Raw genomic sequence first — 20,500 nt, forward strand, 5'->3', positions numbered from 1 at the left:
TTTATTTTTTTCTTTTCTTTGCATGCCTCAATTTTTATATTAATATATTGATGGTAATAATGCCTCTTTGCTGCCTGCTTTGTTTCTTTCTCACTCAGCCTCACAGCTATGCTCTATTGCTTGTATCACACCGCACGGTCCCGGGAGGATCGGGTTTTTACAGTGTACGGAGAGAGGTTTTGTAAACTATAGTAAACCAAAAATCCTGCAAAACATCATCGAGCTTTACACGCATACGGGGGAAGGAAGAGCAAAAATTATATATTGAAATAGATTTGGGGGCAAAAATATAATCTTCACCATATAAATACAGTCACACACGCTAGTAGTTTGAAAAATTAATAAGCAAAATAATAACATTAAAAACCCCTAAAACACAAATCAATCAAGCCAATTACACATCATTATTTACCATGCGCACCATGGCCCTTGTGTGTCGGTTGCCCTGTTGCTAATTTTCGATCGCAAAACACAAAAATGGATTCTTTGCGTCCTTGTTACGCATGAGGAAGGAAAATAAACACTATACCTTATTATACTAAAGCTTGGTATCGATAGATTAGCTGGGTAAGATTTGCCGTATGATTAGCGGTTAGATTGAATGGAAAACTAAAGAACATTCTATTGCACACTGTGTTCTTCCTCTGAATTGTTTGTTTTTTTTCCCCTACCCCGCGGAGTCATTCTACGTGACTCTATTATTACTAAGAAATCTTAACCCAACAGCACAAAAAAGGGGCATCATATTTTTTGAAAAAGTATAAAAAAGAAAGAAAAAGCTAAATAAAACACATATATGAAGAAAAAAGAGAATTTGGAGGCCCTATTTACCCAAAGCAAATGGGGAAAAGAAAACCTCACGGAAACGTAAAGTACACCTGTTTTAATGATATTACTTTGCACGCGCAAACAAACAGAAAAAAGATAGTGGAATCTTACGAACTAAAAGATTAACTAAAAAAAAACACGGGGAATTAATATAAGAAACGCTTCTACACGGTACACGCAGTGCAACGGTGCGATGTCAAGATGTAACTTGGGCATAAATGTGATAAAAGAATCGAATACGAATGGAACACAATAGCGCTGCTAACTCAATTTTAACATGACATTCAAACGTTCCTGGCGCGGAATGCATTACACACGGCAAAACAGCGTTTGCGATAGCGAGATTCGTTTATGCGCGAGGCCCCCTCTTCCTGTTTGATGATTTCCTTTCCTTTCTTACACGAGTTTTTTTTTTTGCTGGTTTATGTTTTTTTTTTTGGTATCTGCATCAGTAGGGGGCATCTTAAGCTGAAGACCTAAGACATTTGTTTTCCTCTATCTCTGCTCTTAAGTATGCAACTGTTTACAATTGTTCCTTCCGTTTGATGCTCTCTTTGAGCAGTCTAGTCAACTCGTCGGCGGTCTGATCAGGTTGTTTTCCGTCATTCCGATCACGATGCCATATTTCAGTTGTGTCCCGAAAGAGATAAGAGAATGAACTCATAAGAACATAAAAACAAAAACAAAACAAACGAAAAAACCGAACTGAAAGTACCGAATATGTTGTAGCAACATGCCTAACGTGTTAAAACAATGCGCAAAACGAAAACAGACAAACGAAAGACAAAGCATACAATGATGATAATGAGAAGGGAAAATAATTAAGCGAACGAACGAAATTTTAAGATACACAAACAAAACGATGACAAACGATGGTCAAAAACAGATTAATGTGTGTATAAATCTGGGATGTTCACGCTCCCTAGAACACAACTATGAAGTGAGCTCAACCGTATTAGCCAAATTGCAATGTCGTCCGCTCGGTGTGTCCTTACAAAACAGTCTTCGTATCACAGCTTGAATGGAATTGTTTAAAGGTTTCAGTTAACGTAGGGTTTATAACTGACGAAATTCTTACTTTTACACAAAAGAAGAAGGGAATGGGAAGCAAAACTTCCGTGTGTTGATTGTTTGTGACGATTGATCTTCGTACTAGCATGTTTGGAGTGTTTAGTGTTTTGATTTTTGGGCTTTCCTTTCTTTTTGCTTTTGCCACAGTATATTTCAAAAAAACTTAGAGGAGAAAAAAAACGAACAGAAAAGAAACATGGCAATGGGAACTTAAGGTTATGAAGTTTATAGTTTTGGGAAACAAAAGAAACATTAAACAAAAAGGAGAGAAAAAAATAGAGAGAGCTTGTCCTTTCCTGTGGGTAAAACCCGCAAAAATCCAACCAGAACATGCTAATGTGTGTAATCTGCACTGTATCAACTGTTCCGTTACTAGCGTTGGAACAACTGTTTTGTCTTACTCCCCAGTCGTGTAGGTGACTGAGTGACCCCACTTGTACGCACGCAATGGATTTATATGCTTTGTTAAATGTATGCTTGATTAAGTTTTTCGTTTAAATGCCAACTATTCCTCTTGCGATGTATAATTTATATCTAACACAAATGACCCTTACACATTACTAGCTCTCTCTACTCAACCACAGCGCAGCAGCCAGCACGGTGCTGTTGTCGGTGCCTTTTGCTCAATACTATCTCAGTACCATGGCTATGCTAACGTGTGGGGTTTAATACCATGATTACAAAGAATTTCCACTTCTTCCACTTGCTTTACCAGTTTCATGCTTTGCTGTTTTTTAAACACTCGACAAAACCATGGGTGTTTGTTTTGTTTACCTCCGTTGCTTCACTAAGAGAGAAAGAGTATTTTCTTTTCGTGTTTCATTTTTCCCCTTTGTTTGGTTTGCTCTCGACAATTGCCGTTTGACTATACGTTAGGTTTAACATGTTTTTTTATTTGTTTTGTATCGTTCTGCTCGCGACCAATAAGCGAGAGAATGTATATAATATGCATGTAGAATAATAATTATATACCAATAACATTTTCCCTCCCTGTTAGCGCGCGCGGTACGCGTTCCCAAACACCAGGACACCACCAGGGAGGGGTGGTGTGTGTGTGTGTTTCGCTTTGTTTAACGCTTTGCTTAAAAGTTACTGTGCGATATTTTGTTGCCACGTTTGCCATCGATAGTGGCTGGTTGTCTAGGAAAAATCAAGTTGTACATGTTCCACAGCAGCTAAGTCGTTTCCAGAGCTCAGCTCTTTTTACTGCTACTGTTTAATTGTAAAACAAAAGGGAGGGAAGGATGTAGAAAACGGTTCGGTGCGCTTTGTCGAGTTTGTTGCGAACAAAAAAAAAACAGCGTACATTGTGGTATCAGTTGTTTGAGATTTTCTTTTTGTAAATGTAAAACCATTACGCCACACGGAAGGATTCATGCCCTTGAGAGTTCGGCACAAGGAACATAGAAACAGAAAGAGATAGAGAGAGATAGAGATATGTGTAGGGGAGCGAAATTGGCGCTTCATTCCATTTATGTGCTCTACAGCGAAATTGTTGTAAACGTCAGCTTTGCTAGATTTGTCATTTTGATTCATTTAGTCACACGTTGAATTTATACATTTTGTTACCATTCGAGCCGCTTTTTTTCTAATCATGTTTTCCTGTCTTTATCTTCGACTCAAATTGTTGCATCAAATGTATTGGGTGGGTTTCACTTACTGCGTGTCTTGTTAAAGTAGCTCCTAGCAGTTAGGAAGTATATATAGGTAGTATAAATACATTACACTAAGTTTCTATTTCTTCTCGCCTTCTCTCTCTTTCTCTCTATCGTTACCGCTTTCCATATCCTTTTTTGCATTCTCTACTAGGACTAGTGTGTGCTAGGGGCTGTTTTCTCCATTCCTTGTTAATGACACTAATGTAAAAGAGGGTTCCTTATGCTTCCTTCCTTTCTGAATATTCCACACATGCGTCCTTTTTTAGATGTCTTTGCAACGATTAGCACCTTACCTGTTTTTTTTGCTTTGTTTTGCTGCTGTTCCGTCCTAATGGGAAGAATAGTGGCGGTTTTGTTCACTATTATCGTGGGATACACTACTTTTCCTTAAGTACATTCTGTTTAGTTTTCGTTTGTTTTGTTTTTTGTTTCACTTGTTGTTTGTTGTTGTTTTCATTTCGTTCATATTCTTTACTCTCACAACGCAAGAGGGGGGGATGGGGATGGGGGGCGGGTGGTTGTTAAGATTTATGCTGCTTTTGTAACCGTCCTTTTGGTCGGTTGTATGTTAAGAGATTACAACCACCCCCCCTCTTTGTCTAGTCTACCGCTCTCGCCATCTTCATCATCATTATACTAAGAGTTTGAGATCGACTTGAATGTGTCCAGCTGTATGCAATTCCATACCACTGTAGCGTGTACCTTTGTGTGTGTGCTGTGTGTAGGTGTGATTGGTGTGTGCTGCATTCATAAATGCCGTATAGTAAAACAGTTGTTTGCGTATAACATATCATCGCACACGCGTGCAGGTCTATGTTTTGTTGTACAATATTTATACCATGTATTAGGTATTCTCAGAATCCTTCTTCCGAAAAGGATATTTTTCTAGGCTTTATCGTTGACGACGCTGTTAAATGGAACTTTTGCTCGAACCAACTATTCACCATAACATTTCGCACTGTTGAAGCGTGTTTTTGACCTCAGCACTGATTTGTCGCCCCTTTAAAAGAAAAGAAAAAGGATGCCGTTTGCCTTTTGCGTCCGGTGTACCCGATAGCAAATCTCTTTTAAATTCTCTAACTGCCTCTGATTCGTACACATTTGCATTTGCCTATGCCTTTTTCTGCTACAATTTATCCCCAATAAATAAGTTAAGCAAATAAATAAAATTCTTCTAATTCCTGCATCCCTTCCCTATTATACCGCAAATATATGTATGTATGTATATATATATAGCAATATAGTTATATTCTTATACCATCAGCAGCATACATCTATAATGCATAGACTATTTCGACAACTGTTGCTCACCACGGTTGCTGCGGTACAGCGATCCTTCCAATGCATTTTCCTAAGTGACCGAACGGTATATGTTCCTACCGGATGCTGAAAATGGAATCGATTCACAATGGCCAGGGCATTGTTTGCAAAACATGTCCACCACTATTGCAACGGTGTGAATACAAATTAGCTCATTTGTGATGTGTTTTCCCGCCCGGTTAACGTTTACGTTAAGCGCTGTCCTATACCACAATCCGATTTGTTTTTGGTAGCAAACGTTTAGAAAATGCACGTTATCCTGTGTACAGTAGACTAATAATATTTTATATATATAAAAAAACCTAGAGTTTATAAAATATAGGCAAAACACAAACATATATGCATGTTTCACACGTATGCCTCTGTTGGGATCTTTCTGCTGTCTAAATTGTTACCAATTTAAGCCGTGCGCTCGTCCTGTTTCTTCCCTTCCATTTCTGACTTTTGACTAGATTTGCGTTTACTTGCACTCAGCACTTCTGCTCCCGCGTTTCAGGTGTGTAGGTGTTTAGGACGTTTTGTTGCCCTAGAACAGATTCAATCATTTGACGGTGCACATATCAGTGGTCCTGTCCTGTCCAGGTCCTTGTTCACCGGTTCGCCAGTTTAAGACGATTCGAAACACTTCCTATTTCCATTGCACGACGGTCTGGTCACGCACTTTCCCTTCCTGCTTCTCATATAGTCGCGCTTATCGGTTAGATTGTATGAGACTTTCACGAGGGCGAGGGTTGTCGCCAAGTGTACGGTGTGGTTTTGACCAATATCCACGAAATGTTATTTTATGGGGTTTTACCTGCTGGAGCCACCTGCTTCACGATTTCCTTCCAGGTTTTCTCGCACTTTCTCTATCTCTCTCTCTTGCACTACTGTCCGCTAAGTGTGTTTGGATTGTTTGTTTCAACATTCACGACTTTTGCTTGCTATTCGTCAACAGTTTGTCCTCCTTTAATGTTGCATACTAAATGGGGTGGGAATTGAAAAAGAAAATAAATTATACAGTGTGGGGTTAGCAAATATGTTTATGATAATATTTTTAAGTATAGCATTAAAAACGTAGGAGATTCTTATAAAAGAGAGTTATTTGGTATCGGTGTTTTATGATACCAGTACATTGTACTATTACACGTAAAAAGATCGGTCTTTAGTAGCGTACAGACAAAAGAGAGCATTACAAATTAAAATGCTAGTTTGAGAAAGAAGAAATGATGAATGGATTCATGGGAAGGTTTTAGGATTGAGTACTTTTCAACACGCTATAGTATGGTTGTTAATAGAGAAGCAGGTTTAAGCAACATACAGAATGTCCAAGACCCGATACCTGATATTAAAGTGTAAAAAGGAACCATAACGTCGGCGATGAAGATGCCTTTCTGTAGCCCATTAAGTGCCCGTAGCCAAAGTAAATCTCTTCACTACTACTTTAGGAGCAGGGTCGGAAAGTAATCAATTGTTAGCAGCATAGCCAAACTGACGCCACGAGGACATTGGGATGAAAAAGTAGCACAACGCCCCATTAGGATGGGAGGAAATTTATAGCCCGCAGCCTTTTAGACGGCGCGCCTATTTCACTCAACAACTCACGCTTTAGGGTTCCTTCGCGCGCCGAGTCTTCCATTCGCAGGTTCTGCTGGCCACGCGCGTTGCAGCATCCTTTTGTCTGTTTTGGTTCTTTTTACTGTGTGAGTGTTCGGGGGGGAGAAGGGTCGTTCAGGGATTTGGCTTCGGTTCGTTTCGGTTGTTCAACGTCGCAGCACATGCTCTCTTTAGTTATCGCTCATGTGGCCGCCGCTGAAATTGATCGTGGAGGAGCATTGAAGGAGGGTTGGATTTATTATATTTACATGAATTGTGCACCAGTAAATGGCAACAAGATCTCGTTTAAAGAGACGGAGAGGGAGAAAGAGCAGTGTTGACGAGGGCGGATGAAATTGCACTAAATTAGATGAAATTGATTGGGACGAGCAGAGAGAAGCGTTTGTCGGTGGTGTGTACTGCTGCACATCAGCAGTGTTGCGTTAAGCGTGAAGAAGCAATGGAGAAGCGTGTGGAGTAGTGGAACTAGGAAAATGTTCTTGACAGCCATCGGAATCGCCAATGTTGGCCAGGATAAGGTATACATCACCAGAGTAATGCTCTCTTTTGTACTTGTTTTTTTTTCTTAAGCGCTAACAGTTTCAAACACGTGAAACCGTGTAACGAACCTGTCACTTGCCATTACATGCCAAACTAAGGTACTAAGGTAGGGGTAGGTATTGGACTACTAGATTTGAAAGCTCATTTTGATTTATGATGGATGATTGAAAATTCATACTCATACTTCATACTTGAGGGAAAAGAGGAAGAAATGTAGAAAAAACTTCGTAAAGCGGCAAAGATGTGGAGCGTGGAGGTGGGTTTTCAAACTAGAAAATGCGAGCAAATGGACGTAGAAACGGCCTATCACGATACCTGATCGAGATCGTGAAAAGGAAGACTTTTTGGCAAGGAGCTTTGGACCAAAACTTTGGGGCCCGCAATGGCATCGCAGGAGGAGCAGGAAGTAAAGGGGAGTTAGGGTGGGTTTGGTAAGAAGAAGAGCTCAATTTACTTTGATTTGTTGGTCTTGAAGCTGACTTGTAGAACGCGCTGACCCAGCGTGTACCCGTTGAGTGAGCGGATGGCCAGCATCGCCTCTTCGTAGTTGGTCATCGTGACGAATCCGTAACCCTTGCACTGGTTCGTAGCCGCATCCTTGATGACCTTCACGTTCTGCACCGCACCGAACGGTCCAAACAGCTGCCACAGTGTGTTCTCTTCCGTCTCCGGCGCAAGGTTGTAGATGAATATGCTCCATCCACCGGACGGAGCTACGTTTAGACCATTGGTGGGTGCAGCGGGCAGCATCATGTCGAGAACCTCACCACCCATCGGCGAAAACCGTGCCAGGCCCTTATTGATCGGATGGTGAATCGCACCAAGCCGACGGGTCAGCTGTGGGTTCAGGAAGGCGGGCAGTGCGGGCTGCACAACCTTAGCCGCCGCATTCTGGCCCGGCGTGTTCGAGAACTTCACTGTGATTGGATCGGTGAGACCCTTCGGTGTAGTACCGTTCAGTGCCTGGATGGCACGTTCCGCCTCCTTGCGCTGGTCAAACCGAATAAAACCGACACCCTTCGGTTTATCGTTGCCTTCCTGGATGAGGACGCGTGACGTGATGATCTCACCGTACGGTCGGAAAATCGTTTCCAGCTCTTCCTGTGTGATCGTTTTCGGTAGTCCGGAGATGTACAGGTTCGCACCCTTGATGCCCTCCGAGCTGGGACGCGCGAACGACACCTTCAGTACCTTGTTCTGTAACCGCAGTCCGTTTAGCACATTCACCGCCTGCTCAGCGTCTTGTGGCCGGTGGTAGTTGACAAAGCCGTAGCCCAAACTTTGACCTTTCGGCTGGCCGGGGTAGATCACGTTCTTGTCCCGCACCAGCTTCACGCTTTCCACCTCACCGACACTCGAAAACAATGATCGGATTTCCTCCTCTGTCATCGTTTGTGGCAGATAGTTGACGATCAGGTTGGTGCGCGAATTGTTATCCGAGCTCTGGGCACCACCACCGGCGGCCCCACCAGCCGTCTGTCCGGCCTCACCACCGCCTCCGCCAGCACCATTGCCACCATTCTGCTGCTGCTGTTGTTGCTGCTGTTGCTGCTGCTGCTGCTGCTGTTGCTGTTTTTGGAGGTCCTGTACCGCCGCCAGCACCTTGTTCGTCATGTTTACGGTCGTAATTTTGAGGCTGTTGCAAATGTTCCCGCGGCTAAGCGCACGGGAGCTAACAGGGAGCAGAGACGAGATTAGCTTATAACGTTACCTCCTTAGAAGGTTTGTCAGCCTAGGCGCGTTAGTACACGTGTGTGTGTCGCCGTTGCAGATACACTGTGATGGCGGTGCAGAGGCTAACGCGTGTTCTTATTATGGGTCGCTACCGTACGGCACCAGGGGAAACACAACACCAACCAACCTTCGGTTCTCCGTAGCGGCACTACACACTGATGCGTGGGTCAGGTTCACTTTTCACAGGACGGACGGGACGGACATACAGCGACGACGGGAAACACTAGTGCCGTATGGATTAGGGAAAAATATGCGTATGATGGCAGAAACGAGTCGTCGGATTGTCCTCCCGTTGAAGTTGACAGAACAATACTTCGCTCACACACCCCCTTGCGATGCCTAACAGAGTGGTAAAAAATGGCTGCTCTCCGTACTGAGAAGTGAGAAGCACCAACACGAACACAACAGCGGATGCTTACGATCTTCTCACTTTCCTGTTCGCTTTTTTTCTCTTTCTCTCTCTCGTTTTGTCAAATAGACTTCAAATATGCACTTCCTTCCGACGAGCGGGACAACACGCGTTCACCGCTCTTGCTCTTTTTCGACACGCGTAAACTGCACGCACAATTCGAAACACACCAACACACTACCGCCAGTACTATTACTTCACGAACGCACGCACTCACACTGCTCGGTACACGCGCACGGTGTTGGTGTTGGTATTTGCTGGTGCTTTGCTATTATGCTGATGCACTAGCCAAGCGATATGTATGTCGTGTTGGGCAGACGAGAAAATATTCTTTTCACTGAAATTGCCGCTTTGCTGCCGGAATCCGCACTCGTGTTGTTCACTTTCGATTGTTGCGAATCGCCGCACTGCTTCTTGCAGCAAACGATCTTCTACCGAACACAAACGCTCAGTTAAAGTGTGTGCGTGATTGCGGGTGTACCGCTGGACTGTGCCCTCTCTCTTTTGCTCTAGGGTCGCTACACTCGCTATTTGCGCAATCTATCTGATCTGCGTATATGGATGTGTGTGCTTAGTGTAGTATGGGATAGTAGGGGTTGACCGATAGAAAAAAGAGCCAAGAGAGCGAGCGACGCGCACCACGCACACTGAGGACTGCCGAAATACAATTGAACAGAATTGCGTCCACAGGGTTGCACTGTACCTAGCGTTTTTGGATGCGTTCGGGTTCACCCACTTCGCAGTATCCGCGACGACTATAGTTTTCCCACATTCGCCACGTATCCTTGCTGAAGAGTAAACAGGATATGCAGTGCACGCGGAATATCGAACTGAAGCATAAATCCCGTTCGTGCTAACTTCGTGCGAGGACGAAAATATCCTTGCGCAAGTGCAAAAGAGCTAGCATCAATTGTGTCTCTTCTACTCTCGCCGCTGAACCGATTGATCTAAGCGTGAGCTTGTGCCATAGCTAGCTAAAACTATTTTCTATTATTTTTATCAGCGCTGTAAATTACCAAAACAATAATATATATACATATATTTATTTTTTTTTATAAAAAGACATCTTTGTAAGATTTATAAGCTGTAATAAAAATAAAAATGTATGCATAATTTGGACATAAGAGGGTGCAAACTCAGTCACGATGAGATTGGCAAATTAAGATTGGGATTGTTCTTCTATTTGGTTTGTTGCAGCAAACCTTTTTGTATATTTCTCGAATTAGAGCAATAGGGAGCGTAGCCTATTTTCGATTGTAGTTCGAATTATTTTTTCGTTTCGAAAATTCTATCGAACCATTTTGCGTGTTCAGCTTCGTGTTGAGGAGTTGAAGTTTTGACAAGATACATCAAAACAAAAGAGTGTGTTTTCGGTGCGTGTGGAGAAGCCGAGGTGGACATTTACTTCTTTCCCGGTAGATAACACAACATCAGAACGGTAATGTGATCATTCTTGGGGCTGGTTAAGGACGTATTGTAATGGTTTAACTGTGTTTTATTTTAGGAAAATGAATTTCTTACGACAAACATTCAATCTAACCAAATCGTTTGCCGGCGAAGGTAAGTGATAACATATAAGGATCCCAATGCTTAGAAGATTGTGTAACCAGCCTACCAATTACTGATCTGTTATCGTCACACATGCATATCGTATCATACGAAGCTAGTAGATAATTAGAATCGAGATGCTTATTTTAAAGTGAACAATATTCAACTATTTTACGTATCAAACAGAATGCTAAATACTCATGTCCGATGCACTCATTATCATTGATCGTTTCATTCTCGTATCGATTGATGATACCGAAGGAGCAAATATGCTACTTCCATCATAAAGTGTGAAATAATTTAGAAAAGTACTTAACATTCTACAGATAATGTTGTGAAAAAGCAAGATCTTCTTTTCGAAATGTCTCTATCTTATTTACCTCTTCCTGCGTGCTGCCAGTATACATGATGGTATTTAAAGTTGCTCATTCAGTGTAAAAAAATATTATATCAATTAGCGGTATGATGTAAATTATACACTACTAAAAAAATCAACCCCGTAGTATAGAAATGCAGTTTTCCTGAAGCATATTTGTCATCCATGCGATTGTTCACTGCGAAGCAAATGTAGTCTGACAGCTTTCTTATGTCAATGAAGTAAACAAAAAAAAGCAAACTGCCCATGCCACAGTCTCGTTAACCGTACAAACAAGCTGCTGACAAAGTATGAATGAGAAACAATTAATTGTGTGAACTGAAACAAAATTGTATTCCTCTTAGCGTGGATAACAATTCACAAAAAGTTTGGTGAGATGAGCGGTTGTTTGACACAACAAAATGGGAAAATTTGTTCATACACCAATTTCATCCACGCTGTAATTTCGATAGACTTCCCTGTGCTGCTTGTCAACTGGGTGTGATCGCAGTCGCTTGTAGTCCTCCGGAAAGAAAGTGTCTGCCCGAGAGCATTAAACAGAAGTGGTTCATATTTTGTCTTTCTACTGTTGCAGTAAGCAAAATAGAGAAGTAATTTCACCGCGAAAACGTCACCTGTTCATGCTACGAATTATCGTACGTGGTTTAGAATCAAAACGATGCTGGTGTTGCGTGTAAATGTGGCTCTCTGCTACGGTCGTGCAAGTGCATAAACGCATCGTCCGCTGAAGGCATAGCGTGCAGAATACGGTGGTGCTCTAGATGTTATCCAAGGTTTGCACAAGGTTTCCCAGTTCTGCACATTTGTTAGGTAGCAGCTGTTTCGTCTGCTTGACGAATCAATCCGTGCAATAGCGAGTGCATGCTTTCTGGTAACAATGGCAGACAGAGCAACAGCAGCAAAGCTTTAGGATAGCATTGGTGTAATATTCCATCTTGGATGTGTTTCTTTAAGTGTTGTAGAGAAACACAGCATATTGTGACGATACATTTTTAAAGCATCTTTCACATCCAGTGTCCAGTTAAATCGAATGCACATGCCTGTTGGATATTGTGTGTGGTGTCTGTGCAGGGTATGTGTAGAGTGAAAAACGTCTGAGCGGAAAGCGTGAATGTCATGGGCTATTTTTCGGTGCGAGTGTTTTTTTTGTCGTATTCAGCAAAGTGAACGTTTTTCTAGTGCTATTAGTTACGTCGCATTGCTCCAAGGCAACGAGTCAGCATAATCTCCATCGAACCGGCACCTTATCTCACCCCAAGCGCACGAGGTGGGAAAACGCATCAAATATCCAACCCCCCCAGACACACATCGTGAGAGTTCCACCGTAAAAAAAACCCTCGCCGCAATACGATACAGCCAAAGCATCTTACATTCGAAAAGGCGGCACCCAGTGCAACAGAAGAAGGGACACCGATAATTGCGAAACGAAGAAAGGAAAACGTAAAGTGTCGAAAGTTAAATTATCGGCATAAATGCATGCGTGCAACGGGCGTGCACCCTAAAGTGCATTCAAACAGGTGTGCAAACCAAAACCAAACATCGACCCGTCGATCAATAATGAAAAGGAATTGCGTACCGATGAGGACAAATCGGTGGCTGAGTATTCAGCTAACGAATAATTAAAAACATATCAATTTGGGAGCGATTTGGAAACCATTCTACCATCGCATTGATATATGATTTCCTTGTCTATCATATAAAGTAAAAATTATTCTTTTAGGAATAGCAAACACAAACCATTGCAATTAAGCCGATGGAGAGCGAAAAGCAAGTAAATGGAGGAAAGGAGAAACCAACTTTACTAGATCCTTCTTTGGAACTTACATACATGCACCAGAGCCATCAACAAGGGACAAGAAATAAATCAAGAAGTAGCTTTTCCTTTCGCTCCATTCGATCCCGTTACCTCCAGAATGCAGGAGAAGAAAAAGTCACAAAATAATATTGGCAGAAGAAAATGTGAAACAGTCGCCACCAAATGTTGCAAATTGCAAAGCGAGTATCACAACTCCTCATCACCCGGTCTATTCCTTCGGTAACCCTTCATCAGTTCAATCAGAACAAGAGTGTGTGTAATGTGAAATGAGGCCAACGCACGTACAAAACAAGGAATCGAATATTATAAGACGAAGACAGAGAGAGAGAGACAGAGAGATAAAATGAAAGGAGAAGAAAGTGGCCGTGGCAGGATGGGTGGTTCGTTTGATTCCCTTTGCGTGCCCTTTATGGCACACCATGTCCATTAACGAAGTGGGATAGGGATATCTTTGGGGCGCATGATGATCCCGTTTTTTTTTCGTTTCGTTTTGTTAAATCTCCTATCGATCGTCTACCTCCCACGACACAAACACTCCGTTGCTGGGTCGTCTGGAGGATAGCGCCGGTACCGGGTTTGAATCTGCAAAATAATGTCTCCAACGTCCGAGGCGCTCATGGATGCGAAATCTTGATCATACGGCTTCCCTTTTATTGCACTGGATTGTGTGGGAACCGTAGGAAGCAAACCCCGATCGCGTACCCAAAACCGAGGATATCAGCGCAAGCAGGAAATGAAATCAAAAAAGAAAACCAAACACTCCCAAAACACGATCGCGGTGGGCAGAAGTTTTTATTGTGTGTAGAGCGTCCCGTATTTTTCGATGTTTTGATTTTGGTTTGCTACTTTCCGTCAACCAGTTGCAACCCATCGGTGCAGAAGAAGCTGCAAATTGGAAAAAAAAATGTCTCTCGCTCTGGGTCCGACCGCACACTCTCTCGTTTGCGTTAACAGCGCGATCGTTGTTGCTTTCCACGGGAGAGATATGTGCTTGAATGCGTAAATGGTTAGGCGGAGTGACCGTCAAAATTATTGGCGATCGCGTACGATCGTTGTGGACTTTGGGGTGGTTTTTTTTCTCGGGTTTTAGTTGGTTGGATTTTTGCAAGTTTTGCTTTGAAAATGTTATTACCCCAATGGCTTACTTGGAACATACACCCGCACAATTTGTGTGGGCCGTTCCTAGCAGATGGAAAGGAACGACCTGGCAGCGAAAAGGAGTGGTTTGCGGTTTGAGGCGAAAGATTGGTCATAGCGGGTTGCAGATTGAGATCGCGTACCCCGAGTTGTTAGTTGGACCAAGTTTTTCTGTTTCTTTTACTACTCTGTTTTTTTCTGTACCAATTGTTACTGCCTTTCGCGATCAATGGAGCGCAAATTATCTGTGCAATCGTGTGCAGGTTGTACAGCGTCGAACAAAACTAATGAAACCACTTACTAAATCAGTAATTATCCATATTGTGTTATTAATGTAATTTTACCTTTCGTTTGGAACTTTTAAACACTGCTAAACTAAGTTAACTAATGCATTGGTCATTTTGTAGGAAATATATAGTATTTAAACTTACTTTATGACTTGCGCACGCGAATGATTTGTCCTATGGCTGAGCCATGGTGCGCTCAATGGAAACAATGGTGGCTCGAGATGGTGTGCGCACCTTGGTGCAAATGAATGAATTGGTTAGATGTTACATTTTCTACTTCAATAAGCATACAACACACCAGCAAGCGACCTCCTTACGCGCTTCTTTGAAGCTCTATGTTACACGTGCTGGTTCCATACACTAGCCGCGTTGTTATTTGTGTTTGATGCAAAAAAAAACTTGTGTTTATTTTTTATCTCATTCGATTTGTGGTTCGTTTTCATCCTGATGATAGGTAACCATTTACTGACATAATCGTGCTATCTAACAGAAAAAAATCACATCGGTTTACGGAGGACTTTTTATTCTTCTATGGGTTAGTTCAAGACAGCGACAGCCAATCATTGGACTAGGTCAGTGGTCGGCAAAGTGTGGCTCGCGAGCCGGATGACGTTCTTTTCCACCTTAATTTGGTTTTAGGTAACTTTATAAAAAAAATCATATTCTATTATTGGTAATGTATTGGCCCATTGGTAGCGGCGGCGGTCTTCACACGACAGGATCAGTCCAAAATCCCATCCGCAGCAAACCCCCGTACGCAGAATTGGCTATTCAGACTTAACAGCGTACGGTATCGCTTAATTTTGTGTCCAGTCTTGGTTGTACATTGTCACGGTTGTCAGCTCCTGAGACTGTTCCGCGACAAGTTCGATCACATCTCTCTCATCCACCTCCAGATCAAAGAAACAATCCTTTTCCACGCATACTTCTTGTCCAATGTTGAATCTCTTTGGGGTCGAAGTTTCTTTAAGACATATCAACAACAACTTAGTGTTCATATTTTTCGAAGGCCTTTCAGCTACAACCTCAGGGCACAGGTCGCCGTTTTTAATACCCAGACAGACCTGAAGAATGGTTCTTTGGCATATTTAGATATTAAAGAAATCCTATCAAAACTCTCTAATTTAGTTTGAGGTGGAATAAAATGTTAGGAGTTAGAATACACTCAACGAAAATGCGTCGTGTGCAGCAGTATACAATTGGAATGCTCGCATCTTCGTTCTGCGGCATTTTTCTCAAAACGCTGGTAGTTCGAGGTACCGCTTCACTTGAGTAGTATAAGTAAGCGTCAGTATTTGGATTTGTCCTTATCCTAAGGTTGCACCATTCCATGAAAACGATTATGATATTTAGCTTTTTGCTTCCATCCTGCCGACCACTGAGCTCGGAAAATTATGACCGACTACGTTTGTTGAAGCAAATTAACTTTGTAACATTTTTGCAATGTTTATAAAGACATTATTTTTAGTGCATTGTGATCTTCGTGGCCTAATAGTTAAAAATGGTGATAAAGTTAGCTCAGTGCACTGTGAACTTATGCTAGATCAATCTTTTTTGGGCTAATATAAGGATCATGAAGAATTGTGTTGTAAATATTGTAAAGAGCAGTACAAGCATAAAACAGATAAGACTTCTTTCGCATAACTATCCCATCTGTCGCTCTCACGCATTAAAACATTTAACAGAAACTGGATTAAACTTTGCGAATAGGGCTAAAAAATGCAAATGATAAGAAACTTTGCGGCCGGTGGGAAAATGGAAAAAGTAAAAATGAGAAACCACCGGTGTCTCGTTAACCCTTTAACCCAAACTTCGCGCGAATGTGCCGTTTGTTGAGTTTCAGTCCCCCATTCCTTCGATTGCAGCCGCGCCAAATACAGCGGGCTGGGCGAACGTAAGTGAATGTGCATCCGTGTAGTTTGGAGCTGGGGTCGTTTTATTTGGGGAAGGAAAAGAGATCGTTTCGCGGTTGGTCGACATCGTCCGACGTGACACGAACAAGTGTCGCATCTCGTAAAAGATGGACCGGTGTGGAGCAATCGAAACAACATCCTGCCCTATGACGATCAACTGACGAGCAGTTTGGCGAAACTGGAGGAACTCTGCTCGCGAAAGAGACAGGTCAGAACCCGACAGGGTCGCGAATGTGTGCAAAATTTTCGCTTCTGACCATCCCAGGAGGAAGACACAATAAAACGCAGTAGAAGACACGTAACTGCTCCCACCTGCCAGGTCGCGGTCACCTTCCAAACCCATCGCAACGAACGAATCCACGGATAGGAAACTTGATCTTTGTTTGGTATTCTCTTTCGCATGTATGCTTTTTTTTTTGTAGGAAAGATTGGCAAAACGAAACGAGCGGCATATACAAAAAAAGTCCATTACTACCACCGAGGGCCTATTTCGTACGTCTGACGTTCGTAGATGGGCCGCCGTGCTCAGACAGACAGGAGAGCACACATACAAACACACTTCCTCCAAAACATGTATGAGCCAGACCAAGGAGGCAACGCGGACGGCATGCGGAAAGCTATATGTGTTGCTCATTAATGCATTTTGATGCTTTTTCTTCTGGCCCAAAGTGGGAAACACGAGCGACCTCGCACAGCAGCAAAAAGGGACCTCGGTGTGTGGTGTGTATTGCCGGGACGCCAGTTCATCATATCGACAGTTGCTGGAAGCTTTCGCGGATAACACCCCCCTCCCCCTCCCAAGCGCCCCTTGTGTGGAGTTGCACCCGCACCCGTACCACGAGTGATCTGAATCGCGCGAACGCCAAGAAATGAACCGGTAAAACGGAAAACAGAAACCGAGCGGACGCGCGGAACAGTATGCGCGGGTACACGGGTAGGCAAACAGAAATTTGCCAACGGCAGAAAATGAAGTCAAAAGAGGGCTGGTAGCAGCATTAAGTGAGCGTGTGTGTGTGTGTGTGTGGGGTTGGATCGATTTGAGGTCGGAACAGGAAGAGTAGAGAGGATCTCTGATCTGGTTGAGCAGCAGCAGCGCCATCGGGTGCAATAGCCACTAGCCGGGAATAAAGCTCCCGGAGGCCCAGTCCCTTCCGTGGTTGTTCATCATACGCAAAGAGAAAGAGAGAGAGAGAGAGACCTGGTAAAGAAGGAAAAGCGTATAAATCAACATTGCGTTCACTGTGGGGTTGCAAGCGAAGCGCGATCACCTCGGCGAGGGTCCCCGGGCAGTTTGAGGAGTGGATCGCATTTTAAAATGAACTCTGGCCAGCAGCGGCAGCCCCAACAGCAGTGTGCGAACGTGCGAAAATGGAGTGAAGCGGAACAACCAACACACACTATCGCGAGCAGAAAAAAACACGCTGGTGCACACCATCCCCCCATGTGGAAAGCGATCGTACAGGGTGTATTTGATCGAGATATCGTGTAAAGGTATCGACGGCGAGAGAGAAGACGTTTCCAAGATAGACCGAATCGAATGCTAGGTGCGCTGGAGCTCTCGCGTCTTCCGTCGACAACAGGAGGAAACGCACAACCGAAACCGATCTCTTGGCTGATGATCGGCGATCAGTGTGCGTGCGTACGGGCCGGACATGTTTGTAGTTTTCAGAGTTTTCTTCAGCGGAAGTGCAGTGCTGTTGATGGGACAGTTAGTTGGAGGCATTAATTTCCGTCACCGATGATAAAGCGATAAGGGTTTGACGGAATGTCGCGAACTTGTGCTCTGTTGCTCTGCTCTGCCCCTGGTTTTCGTACTGTCGGTGGCTCATGAACCAATAGTAGTGTTTAAGAAATTGCCAGTTGCAAAGAACGGTAATTGTTGAGCTCGTAGACACTACGAGCGACAACCCAACCCGGGCAGTCGGTCAGTCGGGTGTGTTGGGTGGCAACCGACATCGGGAACATTATGTTTGACCGCTTCCGTTTTTCTCTTTCGCATCTAGATAGTGTGTTTTTGATAGGTTTGCGATAATCGCTTGTGAACTCTTATCAACGATCGGGAAGCGGTCTTGATATGGTGTTAAGTGTTAAGTGTGCAGTGTTTCTCAAGCAAAGCAGAAAGTGGTGATAGCAACAACTGCTTTCCTCGCCTTAGGAACATACCGAACACGAGCGTCCAGTTGTGGCCAGAGACGTCAGTCTCTGACGGCTGTGGCCACACGCACACACCACCGTAAGACGCCATCCTTCGGTTTGCTGGACGAACGAGATACAACATCCCCGCCGGTTAGCTTGTGCATGTGTGTTTCTGTGTCGGCGAGTGCCGTGCAGTAGCGTGGGCTTAGCAACAATGGGTTACGATTTGGCCCGGTTTCAGGGCGATGTTGACGAGGAACTGATCTGTCCTATATGTTCCGGTGTGCTCGAGGAACCGCTACAGGTGAGTAAAGTCTAGCGCTGTATTGGCAACTGTACACCGTGTTGGGGTTAATATAGTTGTTTGGGCCAGCCGTACGTTTTGCATCCATATGTGTGTTCGTTAAGGGGGTTTTAGTTTTGTTGTGTTGCTTGTTTCATTCACAATCGTTAAATTACGGGTGAGGGTTGCCAAAGTGAAAGTAAATGCAATTTTCAATAATTTCCTACCCGTCGTCGTATGCTATGATGCCTTTGAACATTTAATGATTGTCTGATCATTGACGCCTCACTGTTACGGCCGCTTTGGATGATGTCCAACCATAACAGAGGAAATAGAAATGTACTTCCGTGTGTAACCGGAAGTCATTAGTATGGATCGTCTTCATAAAATGTTATAGGTTTCGTAATTGAATTCAATTTCTGTGTTTTTTTAAGGATTCTCTAAACAAAAGTATTTCTAAAAGCGTTGTGTAAATTATCTTACAATTTAATAACTCAGGAGGATTCATTTTGTTTTCCTTTAATGGTAACAAATATGTGGAATGAAGTTTTATTTGACATCGTTCGACCAATCGTTTTTTTCAAGATTAGTTGTTAAAGAAAGGGTCTTGTTTATTGAGATAAGGAAGGCACAATCCGGTTAGGTGTTCATCGTATCGTATTAGAATTGTGCAAAGTCAATTTCTGATAGTAAAACACATTTTTGCCTGATGTGCATAAAAAAAACGAGCGAAACATGCAAAGGGATTTGTTGATGGATTTCGTTATCGCCAAACAATACAGTGTGGTTTCAGTTATTAATATTTCTTTTTTTCATTTTAGGCCGTTGCCTGCGAACATGCATTTTGTCGCGGGTGTATCACCGAATGGCTGTCAAGGCAACCGACGTGCCCGGTCGATCGGAACCCCATCACAAACAACAATCTGCGTGCCGTGCCAAGAATTCTGCGAAATTTGCTCTCGCGGCTTAACATAACCTGCGAGAACGCCATGTACGGTTGCACGCTCGTGCTGAAGCTGGACACACTGGCAGCTCACATTGAGGAGTGCGAGCATAATCCAAAGCGGCCACTACCGTGCGAGAAAGGGTGCGGTTTTGTCATACCGAAGGATGAATACAAGGATCACAATTGCTTCCGGGAGCTGCGATCGTTGGTGCACAGCCAGCAGCAGAAGATGGGCGAACTGAAGAACGAAATCAACGATCAAAACTTGGTGATAAATGAGTTAAAGCGGGAGCTGAATTTGGTGAAAGATTTTATGCGGGCGATGCGTGTTTCGAATCCCGCCATGCGTGCCATTGCGGATCAGATGGAGCGTGATGAGGTGATGCGATGGTGTAACGGGCTGGCAAGGGCCCGGGTAACTCGCTGGGGCGGTATGATCTCTACACCGGATGACGCGTTACAGGTGGGTATATGGAACGCTATGCTGGGCTTGTTATAAACGTCACTAATTGACTTGTGCCCTTTAGCTCATGATCAAGCGTGCACTATCGGAGTCCGGGTGTCCACCGCACATACTGGACGATCTGATGGAAAACTGCCACGAACGACGGTGGCCGCGTGGTCTCAGCTCTTTAGAAACACGGCAAAACAATCGGCGGATATACGAAAACTACATCTGTCGGAGGGTTCCGGGTAAATATAGCCATGAAACTATACGCCGAGCTGTTGAATGTTTTATTAGTACAACCCTCAACAATCTCCGTTTTCGTTCGTTTTAGGTAAACAAGCGGTTCTGGTATTGCAATGCGACAACACGCATATGAACGAGGACGTGATGGTAGAACCGGGACTGGTGATGATATTTGCTCATGGTATCGAATAGTTAGCGGGCGGGGAGTCGA

At 43.5% G+C, this 20,500-nt stretch overlaps 2 protein-coding genes across 2 annotated transcripts; one reads left to right on the top strand and one right to left on the bottom strand.

Annotated features, from left to right (window-relative positions):
* Positions 1–7,463: 7,463 nt before the first annotated feature.
* LOC128708813 (protein elav-like) lies at positions 7,464–8,627 on the bottom strand. Its single transcript, XM_053803794.1, has 2 exons — positions 8,581–8,627; positions 7,464–8,505 (listed from the first exon to the last, which is right to left on the bottom strand). Exons 1-2 carry the CDS (start codon positions 8,625–8,627, stop codon positions 7,464–7,466), a joined length of 1,089 nt encoding a protein of 362 aa, XP_053659769.1.
* Positions 8,628–18,583: 9,956 nt separating this feature from the next.
* On the top strand, positions 18,584–20,500 carry LOC128707639 (E3 ubiquitin-protein ligase NRDP1). The gene is made up of 4 exons (XM_053802598.1): positions 18,584–18,673; positions 19,474–20,061; positions 20,126–20,291; positions 20,378–20,500. The coding sequence occupies exons 1-4, from the start codon at positions 18,584–18,586 to the stop codon at positions 20,479–20,481; spliced, it is 948 nt and encodes a 315-aa protein (XP_053658573.1). The 3' UTR covers positions 20,482–20,500.

Source organism: Anopheles marshallii, chromosome 2 (genome assembly GCF_943734725.1).
Source record: "Anopheles marshallii chromosome 2, idAnoMarsDA_429_01, whole genome shotgun sequence".
In the NCBI taxonomy this organism is placed as follows: domain Eukaryota; kingdom Metazoa; phylum Arthropoda; class Insecta; order Diptera; family Culicidae; genus Anopheles; species Anopheles marshallii.